The sequence below is a fragment of the Lipotes vexillifer genome, unplaced genomic scaffold (assembly GCF_000442215.2).
Source record: "Lipotes vexillifer unplaced genomic scaffold, Lipotes_vexillifer_v1.1 scaffold1041, whole genome shotgun sequence".
NCBI classification, from domain to species: domain Eukaryota; kingdom Metazoa; phylum Chordata; class Mammalia; order Artiodactyla; family Lipotidae; genus Lipotes; species Lipotes vexillifer.
The window spans coordinates 861207-879152 of record NW_006775616.1 but is presented as its reverse complement, the minus strand read 5'-3'; the positions used below and the strand labels follow the sequence as shown (position 1 = coordinate 879152).

At 35.4% G+C, this 17946-nt stretch overlaps 1 protein-coding gene across 2 annotated transcripts in view; it reads right to left on the bottom strand.

Moving 5' to 3' along the window:
* The window catches only part of CNTN6 (contactin 6), a 293689-nt gene that overhangs the window by 41380 nt on the left and 234363 nt on the right, over nucleotides 1-17946 (bottom strand). For both annotated transcript variants that reach the window (XM_007450034.1, XM_007450033.1), the window contains one exon: nucleotides 1514-1641. In XM_007450034.1, the coding sequence (XP_007450096.1) occupies nucleotides 1514-1641 (128 nt within the window). The remainder of the gene's footprint in view (nucleotides 1-1513; nucleotides 1642-17946) is intronic.

The following is a 17946-nucleotide window of genomic DNA, read 5'->3' as shown; positions in this document are numbered from 1 at the left end:
AGCAGGAAAATTATTGGTCCTACTCACCCATCACCAGTATTCTACCAAAACTTTCTTTGAGAAACTACGTTTCCACTACTGATGTCTTCATCCTTAAAATTTCATATTTTAACTCCTCCTGGATTTCTCCATACTTGTAAGAATTAACTGCAATACCTTTTTATCCTCTACCATATTTTAATCTTCTGCTGTAATAAAAATGAGTGCATACCGCCTGTAGTTTCTTAATTTGAAATAAGGTAATCTCCTTTGTTTTTTTTCCTTAATGGACATGTTAGTTCTTCAGACATAAAGCATTCCCATTCTTCAGTACATGAGTATTGCCAAAACTTTGCTGGAGAAATTCCCTATTATTAAATATAGCTACAGTACATTCCTTGAAACATTAAGTACATACCTGTCTTAAAAACCTGATGACAATACAATCTTAAAGAAGTGAAGTTTTTCAAAATATACTACACTGGTTGAATTTTGATACAAGTTCTATCATTTACATTTCCCCTGAGTGTTTCAGACAATTGTTGGCATAATATAATAGGCTTGAGATAAAGTTGGAAGAAATATCTTCCAGGGATAAAGATGAGTGTTTATTTTCCTTGAGACATTTTAAAGGATAGTTGAAGTATAGCAGCTAACTACTTTTTATTGTATTTATTCATTTTTAATAGAAATGATGATAAAGTATCAATTGCTGAATTTAATCATTTGGGCTTAAGTAGCTGCTCAAACTCGTCTTTCAAGACAGTCATTTTTGTCATCCAGGAGGCAATAAAATAATAAAAATGACCTGGCTCCCCCTAAACAGACTAGATTTATGAGCTGAGGTTCAATAAAGTAAAGTAGCAAAGATGGGGAATAGATGCATCTAATGCTAATTATGTCCCTTGGTGATATATGTAGTTACATATATCTCAAGACTAAGGTATGCACTTTTACCATCTGAAGTTGTGTGAGCATATGTGTTTACTGTGATGGGAATCTAATAATAACTCAAATGGACACTAATGTTTTAATTTTTTTTTCTTTGCAAAGAAATGCTTATTAAGGTGAATGTAAGAGAGTCTGCATTTCACTAGTTATGTACTTAGAGTTATAGAAAGAAATGAACTGATTATGCACTTGGCAGCCTTACATCCAGGTAAAAATTTTACACAAAATGAGTTTCTGAAGGAAACTTCACAAAAAAAATATTACACACTGACGTCAACAAAATGTCCATGGCTTCCCCACACTGAGGCATCTGTGGAAATCCAAAATTTTTAGTTCAAGTTTTAGTTTTGTCTAATTACCCCCTGGACAGCTTTTCAACTGCCAAGGTATTCACATCTACCATGTTATACCACTGGCAAAGTGAGCATGCTATTAATGAATATGGGAACACAAGTCTTAAATAAAATGTGAAATCAAACATTTCATATATACAATATGATACAGGGTTGACACTGTGATAGAGGTCATGATATGCATGCATATCTCCAATGTTCATCAAGCACAAATGAAGATAGTAAAATACCTTTTACAACTAGGCTGACAGTGTTCTTGGCAACACCAAACTGATTTGTCGCTATGCAAGTGTATGATGCGGCATCCGACCTGGTAACGTTATGTATCTTGAGGCTGCCATCCTTCAGGATAAACACTCTAAAAAGAAAATGTATAATTAACATAAGGCTCTTTAAAACTGGTAAGTCTTAACCACCTATTTTCATTTTAAAGCGTTACTGAAACCATGGGTGCATTTGTTAATATGAATGTGTTCCTTTCCTATTATCCTGCTTTTAATTGTGAGCAATCTATGAATCCACATATTAGAATAAATGACATTTGCTTTGATTCTGACACAGTACTGATAATTATTTTGCTATAACTTGAATAATCATTGCTGATTTCAATGCACATTAAAAATCAAATGAGTGCTTGGTGCTACAATGCCCACTTGCTTGATTAATAACAAACACAACTAGATACTATGCATTTTGAAAAATCAACTCTAGTGAAAACTGAACTTGGCGTTAGGGAAACGCAAGCCAATTTTCACATTGTTTACTCTGTGGCTTTATAGACCAGTTTTTACTTAGGACTTTCAGCTACCAAACGACAGGGTTTTCAACCGTGACAATATTTGCTTGTGCTAGTGAGTTGAAGGAACCATCCACGGGGTTCCATAGCCAGAGGGCTCAGGCCATCTTGTTATGTGGCCTGTCCAGTTTAAAAGAGGAAGAGAGAAGTAAAAAGAATGAAGGCTTCAAGAATCAGACTGAATTTAAGAAGTTCCAGTCTTTCAAAAAATGATTCGTATGAAATTTTCTCTGAAACTCAGAAATAGTCAAAAGCAAACATCAGAACACTGTCATAATCAAGGGAACCCCTAAGGTTGGCTTCTTGACAAAATCATCATCAAATGTTTTAGTAAGGAGACAAAAAATGAAAAACAAAACCATGTACCCGATTTTGCGTCTTATAAATTTAATTAACGACCTTTTAAAAACAGAGCTCTAAAAACACTAGTGGGTAGTCAGAGTTGCAGAAAAATAAGCAGTGAAAACTCATTTGTAATGACAATGGTTTTAAAGGAATGAAAGGAAAGAGAGTTGGCATGCATGTCACATCCATTAACAATAACAAAACAGTATTTCATTGCAAACATATCATTGTTTCTAATATGTGTATTACAGGAAATGTAGCTAATATAATTAATTACCCGATTTGAAACACAGAGAACATCAGCCAAGTACAATTTGTGTGAAACCAGCTTATGATGTTGGGTTTATTATCAGTGACAAGTTCCATATTCTGTTGTCAAGTGAGTGGAAGGGGCCACATCTGGGTTTAGAATGTTCCATGGCACATAATCAGATTTCTTTTAAGTCATTTTCTTGGAGTATTCCCGAACAGTGAACATTTGACATCTTATTTAATTTCTGAAATGTCTAGGTTTCTTGATCGCTGTTTATACTAACAATCGAATCATACTGCTATTGACACAGTAACAATGCTGTTCCAGTATGCAGCAAACTTCTGGCCAAAAACTGTTCTTCACCTGATTCAATTAGAAGAGGTCGATGTGAGAAACATTTGGGTACATCACTTACCTCTAGAATTTAGGAATAACTAAGAATTTTAAGCAACACAGAAACATTAAATTTTGGCAAAAAAACATTTTAAATGTTAAAGAAATATGTATCTGCTGATAGCTAAAGGCCATCAGACAAACCTCCCAGCTAGTAATGCCAATGTTTATATGTCATAATTTTTCACTTAGCTTTCCGAAAAGGGCAATTCATGTAAACTGTGGTTTAATATTACCCTGAGTCCGCCCCCCTTTTCAGGCTCATTGTGTATGTTCAGTAATGTTTGTTAAATTGAACTGAAATCGTCATCATTGAAACTGATTATTTCTTTTGAAATCTTAGTCAATCAATTGACATTTCTCAAGCTTCAGATAATAAGAAGACAGACTAAGACTAGGAAAAGTTAAAATCTGCTCAAGATTAAGCAGCTAATAAGCATCAAAGAATGAATTGAAAATTATAACTATCTCTAGTGCTCATGCTCTTTCCAGAACCATCACTTTATGTCACTTGTAGTAAATAATTCTGCATGTTGACTATGACATTCAAGAAATATCTGCTGAGTCATCATTAGAGGCCCTTAAGATGGTCTTAGGTGTTTGCTCCTCAAAATGTGGTCTCATCCCAGACCTACTGAATCAAACTTTGCGTTTTAACATGATTTTCAGTAATTAGTATGCACAATAAAGTTTGAGAACATTGCTCAGTTCATTATAAATCAAACTTTAGTCTGTAGAGATTATGTCTAAGCAAGAATCCATTTTGTTTTCATAGATCAATATGCAAAAATGTGCAAAAGAATAGAATATCTTAGATTTAAATGTTTTATGAAAATAACCAAACTAGTAACCAAACCAATGTATCATTTATTAAAACTAGATGATTAAAAAAGTAATTCTCCCTAGTGCCCTAGGATATAGAAAGCCAGACATTTAGCTATAATTAGAGATTTTATAATATAGTAAATGGTATGAATATTTCAACTTACTATTTTTTCATTAATAAGAGATGTTAAAATATAATAAGAAAACTTAATCTTTAAGTGTAGATGGTCTCAAACTAATCATAACACTAAATTTATGCAGAATAATTAAACAAAAACTATTAAAGAAAAGTGAGAATTTCCAGTTCTCTCACATATCAAAACACGGCTTAGTAGAAATTATCAAAAAAAAAAAAAGAAATAACACCCAATTAACATCAAACTGTATTAAGAAAACTGAGCAATTGACATTTTCAGATAGGGAAGGATGCACATGTAAAAATTTACTGGAACATTTTAATTGATAGTTTTGGTAACATTCATAGAGAAAGATAAAAACTGACTTTCTCTATCCTTCTTTTGAAATATTCTAAAAGATATTTTAAAATAGTACCTGGAGGGTTCGAAAGGATATATTAATAAAGTACATTAAAATGTTGTCTTTATTCATACAAGACTCTCTGGTATTTAAAAACAAATTACAGCCACAAGTATAGGTATGCTCGGCTAACTGAAAAACTGAGAAAACACTCTGGTGATAAAAATGGAAATTTGCATAAATAATTAGCAAACAGAATATAAGTTACAGAGAAGAAAGCAAAAGACAGTGAAGTGATTGATTACATATAATACAGATATATATTTAAATTAGCACTTAATGCTGAGATTACACTGCTAATAGACAATAGATCATAAAAGCATATATGAAAATATCTGGTACCATGGAATATGGTAAGGCTTCAAAAAATTTAATAGCAATTTTAATGCCTGATGCAAATAGAACAATGCTAAACTTTTTTTCCTTCTAAATTTATTTCGCAGATATTTATTAAATACCTATTGTGTTTCAGGGACTATGTTAGATATTACAATAGGTATGCAAGAAATAGAGAATGTTAGTATCGAGGATATTCTTTTTCACGACTAAACTCATTGGTCAAAACACAAGCAGGTTGTGAACTATTATTGTAAGCTGACTCTGCACAAGTCCTCTACTAAGTGTATAATAAATGTCAGTTCATTGACTTATTAAGTAAACCTCTGGGCTTACTATTGTTATCATTCCTGTTTTACAAGTAAGGAAAGTGAGGCATGGAAAGAAGTGGGTACCTTAAGGTACACACTCGGTAGTGTAGCACCAAGATTCCAACCATGCCTTTCTCTTTACACCAGGAAGCACTTATTTTAAGAAGGGCTCTTTCACTTCAAGTTTACCAAGTATAATTTACTAATAATATAGTTACTTAGAGCACAAATTTGAGCACATATAAACATATATATAAAATGGTATTTGCATAGAATGATCTTTAATATGGAGGTTTATAATCTGACCTTCAGGGAATTCAGTAACTCCCCAAAATGTGATGGTACATTTGTGTGTGTGCATATATGCACATTTCCTCAGAGTTCTAAACGTTTGTGAAATCTTAAAGGCGAGTTTGATCCGCCCTACTATAGGAGAGTTTTAACCATAAACATGAGGTAATAATGATGGCAATATTAATACTAAGGATTATTTTTCTTCTTCTGTTACACTGTCCTATGCAATAATGTAGTACAGTTATTAGCAAATGTGGAGTTTGGGGTCAACTGCTTGTGACTGAATCTGAGCCTTAATATTTAATATTTGTATTACTGGGTCCAAGTTACTCAACTGTGCAAGAGTCTTCAGCTTTCTCATCTGCAACATGGGGATATTAATATTACCTGTGTCACTGAGTCATGAGGAGTAAATGATATAAACTGTTTAAAATGCTCAGCCCTGTCTATGCCCTACTCCTGGTTAGCCATCAATAAGTAGGTTTTTAATGAAACATTTTCTCATTCTGCCAAAGAATGTAAGCACTTCTGTAACTCCATGAGCAGTAACAACAGGGAAAGAAGGAAGTGTTTTGTCACAATTCAGTTTGAACAAAGGGACCTGAGAGGTATATGCCAGGCTTTTTGAAAGGAGCCGAATGCCAGAAGATTTTTCCCAGCATTACGTTTCACTGCCTAAGACCCTTCGTTGAATTCATGGCACTTCATGTTTGTACTTGTGGAGTCAATCTTTCCGATCTGCATTGCTATCATTTTTATTTTAGAAATGGAAATAGGGTTGTCATAAGAATTGAATTAATTAAATGCTAGCTATTATTCTTATTCTTTGCTGATACTAGTTTTTGGTCTTTGCTCTTCTCCATGACTCAGGCCAGCATTTTCAATTCTTGCTTTGATTCTTACTCCTGCCTGATGTCTTAAAAAACACTTTCATCTGACTGGACTCAGCAGTATGTTTTGTGGCTTTAGCTACAATATGGTAATCAGTCCTTGGTGTCACCAAGTTCTAATACTTGACTTACGGTGTATGTATGTTTGCTCTTTAACTCTTCCTCTATAATCATTTCACAGTTCAGTGATAACAGTGTTCCTCTCTGGTGTCTATTCTCAAATATCCACTTAATTAGAATATTTCACCTGTTCACACAATCAAATAGAAAAATTTCCCCCAAATTACCAAAGCTTAGTATTCTATTCAGATGATTAAATCACAAATTAAGGAATTGCATTTAAAATGTTACATAATAATTAGAATTTAAAGACATTTACATGTATAGATATATTATGACCATTCAACAATAGAAAAATGAGTAGTTAGCATTTGTAATGTATCACGCTATTCTTCTAATTGCATTTGGGCATTAAAACGGTGGAAATTCAGAACTACAAGCTGTGTCTTACAGTCAAGTGACATTGGGAGATTTTATAATCACATTAGAAAACAGAAAATGTAGAAAACTGAGCCACCAACATATGTAAACATTTCAAGGTTAACTGATAAGTTGAAGGCAGACTATGTAGTGTGATTGAACATCCAACATTTCAATCTTCCCACTGTCAGGGAACGTTAGTAGCATAAAGCAGAATCAAAAGTAATGGATGCCTTAACTAGTTAGTTGCCTTCTACTTTCATACCCTTTGCCTTCTACTTGATGACCTATTGTGAATAAAACGTGAGGAAGATAGACGACGACATCAAGTGAACTCATAGGAGTTTTTTACCTGGAACATGTGTGTCAAATTTTGTGTCATTCTAAGGAATTAGTCTAAAGACTAATGTCGAATATTTTTACCCTTGCTTTCCTAAGTTGTATTATGATACCAGTTCATTACAAGCTTCATAAGTACAATAGATATTAGCATTCACATCTAGTTTATCACTACAACTAATCTAATGTATGTCCAAATTTTGATTTACCTACATATAGAAAAAATAGATCTATATTATGTGGACCCCATATGAATAGCAAATGAGGAAGACTCTGATTTTTTTTGTTTAGTTATTGACCATAGCCTATCACAAAATTTGAGGACATAGAAGATTAGGAATAGCTAAATTTCTTAAACTCAGAGAAATTAGGACATTGGACAACTACAATTTCATATTGCTGAAACTAGAGCAATACTTCTATTTTTATAGTTAGATTATTAACTGGAGTATTGCTTCCACTTCTGTCTAAAGATAATACTGTAGACCATGACATTTTAATTGACAGTTTAATTTTACTGATATCTAGAAAATGTAAAATAGATTGGATTAAAATGAGTTAGATAAGAAGTAGGAAACTGTGTATAAATTTTGGCTCTGCATAATTTAGGTTTTAGGTAAAATGTCCCACTGGAATCCATTTTATTATTTATTTTATTATTTATTTTTTTAACATCTTTATTGGAGTATAATTGCCTTACAATGGTGTGTTAGATTCTGCTTTATAACAAAGTGAATCAGTTATACATATACATATGTTCCCATATCTCTTCCCTCTTGCATCTCCCTCCATCCCTCCCACCTTCACTATCCCCCCCTCTAGGTGGTCACAAAGCACCAAGCTGATCTCCCTGTGCTATGTGGCTGCTTCCCACCAACTAACTATTTTACATTTGGTAGTGTATATATGTCCATGCCACTCTCTCACTTTGTCACAGCTTACGCTTCCCCCTCCCCATATCCTCAAGTCCATTCTCTAGTAGGTCTGTGTCTTTATTCCCGTCTTGCCCCTAGGTTCTTCATGACATTTTTTTTTCCTTAGATTGCATATATATGTGTTAGTATACGGTATTTGTTTTTCTCTCTCTGACTTACTTCACTCTATATGACAGACTCTAGGTCCATCCACCTCACTACAAATAACTCAATTTCGTTTCTTTTTATGGCTGAGTAATATTCCATTGTATATATGTGCCACATCTTGTTTATCCATTCATCTTTTGATGGACACTTAGGTTGCTTCCATGTGCTAGCAATTGTAAATAGAGCTGCAATGAACATTTTGGTACATGACTCTTTTTGAATTATGGTTTTCTCAGGGTATATGCCCAGTAGTGGGATTGCTGGGTCATGGTAGTTCTATAAGATCATCAGAGTAGTAAAAAACTCAACAGATAACCCAAAAAAAGAGATAACAAAAAAGATAAAAACATAGAGACAATAAAAATGAAGTGCTATCTCAAGACAGAGATGACTGAATTGGCACAGAAAATGAAATCTAGTCTCTCTACTAAATGGTGATCATCTTCTGCAAAGAACAATACACTTTTTATCTTTAATCAGTTCTAAACAAGGGGAAACACATACCAGAAAATTCAACAAAATTTTTGGAAGGAATTCTTAAGTATGTTATCTCTTTTATTTTGTCTGCCTGTTAGGAAAGAGCACAAATATTCTTTTCAGTAAAGAGTTGTGTAACTCCCAAAGAGAAAACAAATGTTCATAATTTGCAAATATTTGTTAGAGTACATCCTTCAGAGACTTGCCAGATGAAAGCCTAGAATCTCTTCCCCAAGTATCTAGCAGAAGATTTTCACTCCAATCCGTTTGTCTGAATTCCATCCATCCTCCCAAGCCTACTTTGATTTTCACCGTTTCAGACACACCTTATGTGTCTCCTCAGCTTCTCTTTGTTCCATTGGCTGCCAAGGTCCAGATAATACAACCCCGCTGGCAAAGGAGCAGCCAGCAGATAAATCCCATTTTCTTTCCTTCCAAAGTCTCTTTATTCCCAAGTAGTTTCTGTCTGGAGACAGTCTATATGACTAACTGATGCCAGCCTACCTGTTGTGTGTCCCTTGGCTTAAAGTGAGTCAGTGGCCAGTGTAATAAGATATGATCCTGCATTGCTGCCTGTATTTACCTGCTTCACTCTTAGTTTTGTGTCCTAGGGAAACTGGAGTAAGATATGTAGCTTTCTCTGTCACACCCGTCCTCTCAAACACTACAGTTCACAGTACTCTCTCTGTCTCCCCAAATATTAAAAATTAGCAGTTTTGTCGCACATCAATAAACTTATATGGGGAATTCCTTGGTGATGCAGTGGTTAGGATTCTGCAGATCCACTGAAGGGGTCCATAGGTTCGATCCCTGGTCAGGGAACTAAGATATTTTATTTAAAAAAAATAAATAAACTCATATGCAGGGAGGTTTAATAACTTACTTAGCTACAGCAAGGATGCAGTTCTTCTGATCCTGATTTCTACTGAATCATTATCTGAATCATTATGTTGCCTTGTATTTTGAATTTTCCTTTATTTTAAGACTTTTTTTTTACAGCAGTTTTAGGTTCACAAAAAAATTGAGAGAAAGGTAGATTTCCTATGTACCCACACATATGCATAGCCTCCCTTGTTGTCAACATTCCCCACCTGAATGGTATATTTGTTACAACTGATGAACATACACTGACGAGTCATAGTCAAAGACCATAGTTTACCTTAGAGTTCACCCTTGGTGGTGTTTATTCTTTGGGTTTGGGAACATATATAATAACATGTATCTATTATTATAATATCATACAGAATATTTCCACTGAACTAGAAATTCTCTGTGTTCCACCTGTTTATTCTTATCTCCTCCAGCCCCTGGCAACTACTGATCTTTTTACTGTCTCCAAAGTTTTGCCTTTTCCAGAATGTCATATAGTTGCAATCACACAGTATGTAACCTTTCAGATTGGCTTCTTTTAGTTAGTAATATGTATTTAAGATTCTTCCATGTCTTTTCATGGCCTGTTAACTCATTTCTTTTTAGCACCAAATAATATTCCATTGCCTGGATATACCAGTTTATTTATCCATTTGCCCACTGAGGAATCTCTTGGTTGCTTCCAATTTGGGGCAATTATGAATAAAGATGCTATAAACTATATAGTGTGCAGGATTTCGTGTGGACATAAGTTTTCAAGTCCTTTGGATGAACATTAAAGAGTACAATATCTGTATTGTATGATAAGAGTATGTTTAGTTTGTTTTTTGTTTTTTGTTTTTTGTTTTTCGGTACACGGGCCTCTCACTGTTGTGGCCTCTCCCATTGCGGAGCACAGGCTCTGGATGCACAGGCTTAGCGGCCATGGCTCACAGGCCCAGCCGCTCCATGGCATGTGGGATCTTCCCGGACCGGGGCATGAACCCGTGTCCCCTGCATCGGCAGGTGGACTCTCAACCACTATGCCACCAGGGAAGCCCATATGTTTAGTTTTGTAAGAAACTGCCAAACTGTCTTCCAAAGTGGCTGTACCATTTTGCATTCCCATCAGCAATGAATGAGAGTTCTCGTTGCTCCATATCCTTGCCAGCATTTGGTGTTAGTCTTCCAGATTTTGGCCATTCTAATAGGTGTGTAGTGGTATCTCGTTTTAATTTACATTTTCTTGATGACATATGCTGTGGAACATCTTTTCAAATGTGTATTTGCCATCTGTATATCTTACTTGGTGAGGTGTATGTTAAGGTATTTTGCCCATTTTTTAATGGAGTTGTTGGTTTTCTTGAGTTTAAAGAGTTCTTGACATATTTTAGATAAAAATCTTTTATCAGATGTGTATTTTGCAAATATTCTTTCCCAGTCTGTGGCTTGACTTCTCGTTCTGTTGACATTGTCTTTCACAGAGCAGAAGTTTTTTGTTTTTTTTTATTTTAAAGAAGTCCAGGTTATTATGTCTTTCCTTCATGGATCTGCCTTTGATATTGTATCTATAAAGTCATGGCCTTACCCAAGGTCATCTAGATTTTCTCCTATGTTATCTTCTAGGAGTTTTACAGTTTTTTGTTCTACATTTAGGTCTGTGATCCATTCTGAGTTTTGTTTTTTTGTTTTTTTTTTTTTGGTGAAGGGTGTAAGGTCTGTCTCTAAATTCCTTTTTTTCCTTTTTTTTTGCATGTGGCTGTCCAGTTGCTTCAGCACCATTTGTTGAAAAGACTACCTTTGCTTCATTGTATTGCCTTTGCTCCTTTGTCATAATTTTCTTTTTAGACAAGTTTTCACTCTCTAAATAGACTGTAAAAGCTAAGGTTTTTTTGCTTAAGTGATATAGGGGTCAAGTGATATAGGGGTTTTAAGACCATGAACTCTAAAGTCAGCTTGCTTTTGCTTTGTGTTCTGGCTCTCTCTTGTTGGCTCTGTTCCTTTGGAAGCACTTGCTTGCTTTCTATAAAAATTTCCATGTAAATGGGGATAACAGTAGTAATAACATCAGTTTGTTTTGAGAATCAAACTTTTTAAATGTATTAAAAATCTGAGATAAGCCTAGAGGATAATGAGTAATCCCAAATGGTAGCTGTTCTTCTTTATGTGTTTTGTATTTTTCACCAATACCTGTAATTCATAGGTACTAAATAAATACGTGTTTTCTGTTTGTATATACCACAAAACCTTTAGTCTTCTCTTTCTAGGTGCAGATGTATATTTATTACCATTACCAATAAATTCAGTAAACTTACCGAAAATCACTCAGGCAAATAATTTCTTTGTTTAAAAGTAAAAGCTAGGGCTTCCCTGGTGGTGCAGTGGTTAAGAATCTGCCTGCCAGTGCAGGGGACAAGGGGTTGTACCCCTGGTCCGGGAAGATCCCACATGCCACGGAGCAACTAAGCCCATGGGCCACAACTACTGAGCCTGCGCTCTAGAGCCCATGAGCTACAACTACTGAGCCTGTGTGCCACACCTACTGAAGCCCGTGTGCCTAGAGCCCGTGCTCCGCAACAAGAGAAGCCACCGCAATGAGAAGCCCGTGCACCGCAGGGTAGCCCCTGCTCGCTGCAACTAGTGAAAGCCCGTGCACAGCAACGAAGACCCAGTGCAGCCAAAAATAAAATAATAAAATAAATAAATTTATTTTTTAAAAAAGTAAAAGCTAGTTAAAAATATAAACATGATGCTTATTTAGCTAAGTGACTTTCAGTTTGTTTGCTGATGCCATATAAAGTAGGACAAGAATTGAGGTAAAGAAATACATTCAAATCAGTCTTAGCAAGGGCAAGGCTTGCTTATCCTTGCTAAAAGGATATAGAGCAAATTTTAATCATTCTTTTATATAGTTCCAATCATGAAACTAAAGTTTTAATAAAGTACTTAATAAAATTTTTTTAATTATTATGGTAATATGGACCCTGTTGGGGGGTTCCTAATTATTTAGTTAATTTACAGAAAATGCAGTTATTAAATCCTTTGTATTTCCTTAGCCTCTTCCCTAGCTCCAAAGAAGTAACAGTGTTCCTTTGGTCTCTTGTATTGAGTAACATCAGGCACAGTGTGTTTAAATTTATATGTATTATGGGATGTGAGTGGAGTAGGAAAAGTAAACAAACTAAAAACCTACATGGTGTGGCATCACCAATCGGTAGCACAAATAAATTCAATTTTGCTATGTTTTGTCAGAAAATACGTTTTTCTCAGGTGCCTAGGGGAAAAACACAGCATGCATGGCTGCATGCCCTTTTTTCTTACTACTTATAATGGACTAAAGGAATATTAATCAGATTAAATAGCTAAAGATATGTTTGTCATGAACTGATTAATCAAAGGTGATTTGACGGTCATTATACAGTTAAGTGAGAGGGTTTAACTAGCAAAGGATTGTTTAGAAGTATTACCTGGAAATTAAGAATGGACTCAAACACATTTTAATTTGCATAGAAATAAAAAATCACTGCTGCCAGTGTCTAATTTTTAAAAAATTCCTGGTTTCTATGGTTGCATTTTATGCCTAATGCATAATTACTGGTGTGAACAGCCAAATGTTTCAGAGTTAAGCCTTTGGTTCAACTGTTCTAAACTCCAAAGCAGAAATCAAGCATCAGATATTCAGACCTTAGAATTCATCAAAATGTGACTCCTTCTTTAATATACACAAATAATTTAAGCAACGGCTTTGTAGTGGCTGACATACAATGCAAAAACAGTTTCAGGGCGACTGAATTGTGACATAAATTAGGAGATGCCAGATAAGAACCTTTGCTAAATAACATAATTATTTGGTGTCATGATGTGTCTTTATTTCAATGGCATGCCATAGAGTGTGCTGCTAGGCTGATTCCCATAAAATGTGAAGGAAGTGTGATTTAACATTAAGAAAACTGCATCAGATGGAGAGCTTAGCTAAATTAATCCAGTGAAAGAGCCCTAAGAGGAATATTTAGCTGTTCAATAGAAGGGAAAGATAAAGAAAAGTGTCTGCATTTGCTGCAGTATTTTAGGATGCCTGAGAAAACAAAAGGGAATTAAAATAGATTCATATGCTAACATGCCTTACAGCCCAAGCAAATCAAAAGAAAAGATAAGAAATTATAAAGTTAGTAAATGACAAAAAAGTTGTGAAAATAGGACTTAAAAGAAATATCTTAAAAAGTATGCTCCCAAAATAACTGGAGGCAAACCGATTGAAAACACAATGGGAGAAAGAGTTGTGCAAAACAGAATGGAGAAGTTTGAACATTGCAAGGACATTTTGGCTACACTTTCATTATGTTTATGATGATGAGCCTATCGTTTGATTTTCCTCAAGGCTTTGAAATTTTGCAGATGTAAAGCTGTATCTGCAGTTTACTTTGAGATAGGTGGATGAGATTCAAACACAGCCAGGTGAACTTAAACTAGTAACTTTATCCCCGAGGTCTTTGTTTTCCCTCAGATATAAAAAGTGAGGGAATTGGGCTGGAACGTTCATGATTATTACCCCTTTCACTCCAACTTTGTAATTCAGTGATTTCAGAATATGTGTATCTCAGAAATGCCTCCCCTTGCTATCTTGAACATGGGTGGTTCTGAAAGTGATGGATGCTAGTGGGATTTCCAATTCTAGATCCCCTTTGGCTACTGAATTATTGTACTCCTCAGAATCTTTACAAAACTAACAAACTGGCTGAGAATGGGAGGTCAACTTGGATGTGCCTCCTAGTCTGCTCATTCTTTCTTAATTATAACACATAATTTCATATCAGATCAAGTCCTTTATGGAGCTTAGGGAGTGTATCACTGTTTGTTGAATTTGCATATCTGTGTCTTACATGTCACCAAAAATTATATTGTATGTTACATTGAAAATCCAGTCAGTCATTTGAACGTTGTGGATGCAGGATGCTAAGCCACTAATTGGACTGAATTATTTTATTTTATTGATGTGAATTGACTCCATCTTTCAGTACATTGACAACTTATGGACTTATCCTATACCTTTTATTAATATAAAAATAGAATTTGAGTGTATATATTACAGTTTTCAGAGGAATTTTTGTCTAACTGGAAAATATGAGGAACAAATAATGTGTACAGTATGACAGTCTGCATTTAGATCCACAGATGGACACTATACTACTTCAAAAAGCTAATTAAAAACCTACAGTGTAGTGTTTAATGTTACACATGGCTTTGAAATCAGAGCTTCCTGGAATTGAATGCTTTTCTATCATTTACTATCTGTGTGACTGTGGACATGATGCCTGACTTCTCTAAACCTTAGTTTTAACCCATTTAAAAAGTATAAATAAATGATAACCTCCATAGGTATCTTGTAAAAATTAAGTGAATTGTTATATCTAACATTTTAATATACTGCCCATTGTAGGTAGGATATTAGTGGATATTATTATTGTTATTGTTATTATATATGATGAGGGTCAGGGTCAACTATGAGAAGGGTAGATTTCTGGCTATAGTGGTTAATTTGATCTGAGATAGAGTGAAAACTGTATGTAATTAAGTATATCTAAGCATCCCTTGAGTACTCAAGGAGTCAACTTATGGATTGCTTATAAAATAATTTGATTCTCTACTTAGAGAAATCATGGATGAACTATATCCTGTATTGAGGAAAGGAAGTCTAAATCTAAATCTTTGAAGTGGCATCAAGTATGAAGCTAAATATGGGTTAAAGCTGCCACACAGTAAACCTGCTCCTCCTACATTCCTCATATAGGAAATTTTCCTACCTACCCTTCAAGCACCAGGTCAGTTACCTCCAACCTGCTGAGGCCTTTCTCTCCTCCTGTAAGCTGTGTTTGTGAGTCTCTACACCATCTTCTGTCTGTGGTGACACATGCCCCACTGCACTGGAGCTGTTGACCTGCCTGCTTTCCCCGCAAGATTCTGGGCTCATTCAAATTTATAAACCTAGAATCTTCTACATGGACTGTCAGTTGGTTTGCAATTGTGCTTATAAATAAGTGAATGGTTTGACAAGTTACACTTGAGTATCAAATTTGTCACTCTAACTCAGTAATTCTCCAGCTATGCTCTCAAGAGATCCAGGGGATTCTTAGGGCACTCCACGGGCTGCTTGTGGCTGAAAAGGGATGAGGGTTTAGAGAGGGGCTCTGATTCTCCCTCCAGGACATTAGCCAGATTAGTTCAGTTTTACTTGTTTTATGAAATGAGCTCTTGCATAAATTTCATTTGGAAATGCTTTTTAATTCTACTGTTGAAAAAAAGAAAAAAAAAAGATATAGGAAATAATAGCCAGTGACTTAAAAAAAATGCTCTGACAGCCTCACTTTTCATTTTGAAAATGTTAACAAGACTCACTGTCACATAATTGGTCTGGCTTTTATTTCTTCAGCTGGATCATAATTTCTACCAAGACAAAAATTCTATTTCTATCTGTTTCTATTTATTTACTTTCTGTATGCCCACCAGTATCTCTAAAAAAGGGTGGGTGTAACAAACACTTGTCAAGCAACCATTTTCTTTCCAAGTGAGGAACATTATACTTTAAGCATATCAAGTGATCACTTTTTTCTGCCAAAGTCAAACCAAGAATGAAAGGTCATTTGTATAAATTGCACTGATAACTGACCTTTTCTGTCTATAAAATTATTGCTGTTGAATACTTACGTAAACTTTGGAAGATATAAATGTCACTCAGAAATTAGAAACAAGCACTTAAGTAAGTTGACACCATTCGAAGGCCAATTGTATTCATATTTTCAAAAAGTAACTGAACTCCTCAGCAATGAGATAAGATGAGGAGCTGAGCATGTTAGTACAGGAAGCAGAGTTCTTAGGGGAAAGAAGATGAAACAAAGTTTCTATTTTTAAAATGATACATTTGCACCAAATCAGTGTTACTCTAGGTGGTATTGAACAGTCTCAGCTTTACTTGGGAGCAGAGAGAGTGAATTTGTAAAAATGCAGATTTCTCAGCCCTTCTTACCCACTAACTCAAAACCTTGAATGCAGCTCTGGGATCTGCATTTTTCACAAGGTTCTTATGCATAATCATGCATGATCCTGAAATCTTATGCATGAAAATCTTATGCATGATAATGAAATCTACCAATCTAGCCAGTGAATTCATAGCAACTCTATGATGAAGCTTATGCATTTTCAGTGATAGCTTATAGTACAAGAATTTATAAGATGCTATTTATTTGTGGAACTTCTTTGCTTTGCCATATTTGCCCTTCGCTCAAAACCACAGGATGTTATTACCCATCATTAAAACATTTTAAATAGAGAACTAAAGCAATGATAGTCTAACTAAGGCAGCAGTGTAAAACAGCACACACCCAGCTGGGCAGGCTGGGTTTAAAGACAGGCTTTACATCTTTAATGAACTGGAGCTTTTTCAGACCATGTCAGGTAGGTGGCTCTGCAGGCATGTGCTAAAGGGTCAGTGCTTCAGGCCAGTGGAGGCCAATGGGGATAAAGAAAGAAAGATTGGATGGCAAGAGGAAAAAATAGGGCAAGACTGACAGGGGCACACATAGGATTTTAGCTTGTTACATCTTTGCTTGACACAGGCAAGAGTTATCAGATGGCTCTTGACATCTTCAGCATGTGTTCCCTTGGAAAGGCTCACCTTAACAAGGTTTTCAGGAGTTGAGTATGAACGATTTAAAATTTTATTACAAAGAAGCAGCACAGAAGGGAGATTGTAATAAGCCTGGCATTATGCAGACTGTCATTCTTCCTTAAACATGGGAACATATGGTTCATTTGCCTATTTGATACTTATGCCACCTAATGTACTAAGCACTATTATATTAAGTAGTTGGTGATACAAAATAAAATTAGGTTTATTTGCTTGTTCCATTAGGAAGCTCTGCAAGGAGGAAGGGCTAGGAAATCCTGCTTACCAGTTGCTACATTCTGGCTAAAGTTGCATTAAAAAAAAAAACGTGTGGAGGGGATATTTTATTAAGATTGAGCGCTTGGGGGTAAAGGTTTAAAAAAAGAAGGAATAGTGGTGATTTAGAAAGCAGTTATTGAAAAATGCATAGAGGAGGGTCAAACAGGGAGGGAGCATCATATAATCAGCTTCCTTACAACCAGGCAGCCAGACTCCCATTAGCTGATGCCCCACAGGGTAAGATGGCTGTGAAAAGGCTCCAAGGAGAAAGTGGAATGATAGCTAAGTGTTGGGCAACAGGCTCTGTAACTAAAGGAACTACTTTGTCCAGGTAGCTTAGCAAGGAGAAGAATGAAGACAGACTCTTTTTTTTTTTTTATTCTGTTCCTTTTCTGTGTCACTGTGGTAAGGGCTTTCAAATAGGTTCTCCCAAGTGTTTTGTTTGTTTGTTTGTTTGTTTTTTTGTGGTACGCGGGCCTCTCACTGTTGTGGCCTCTCCCGTTGCGGAGCACAGGCT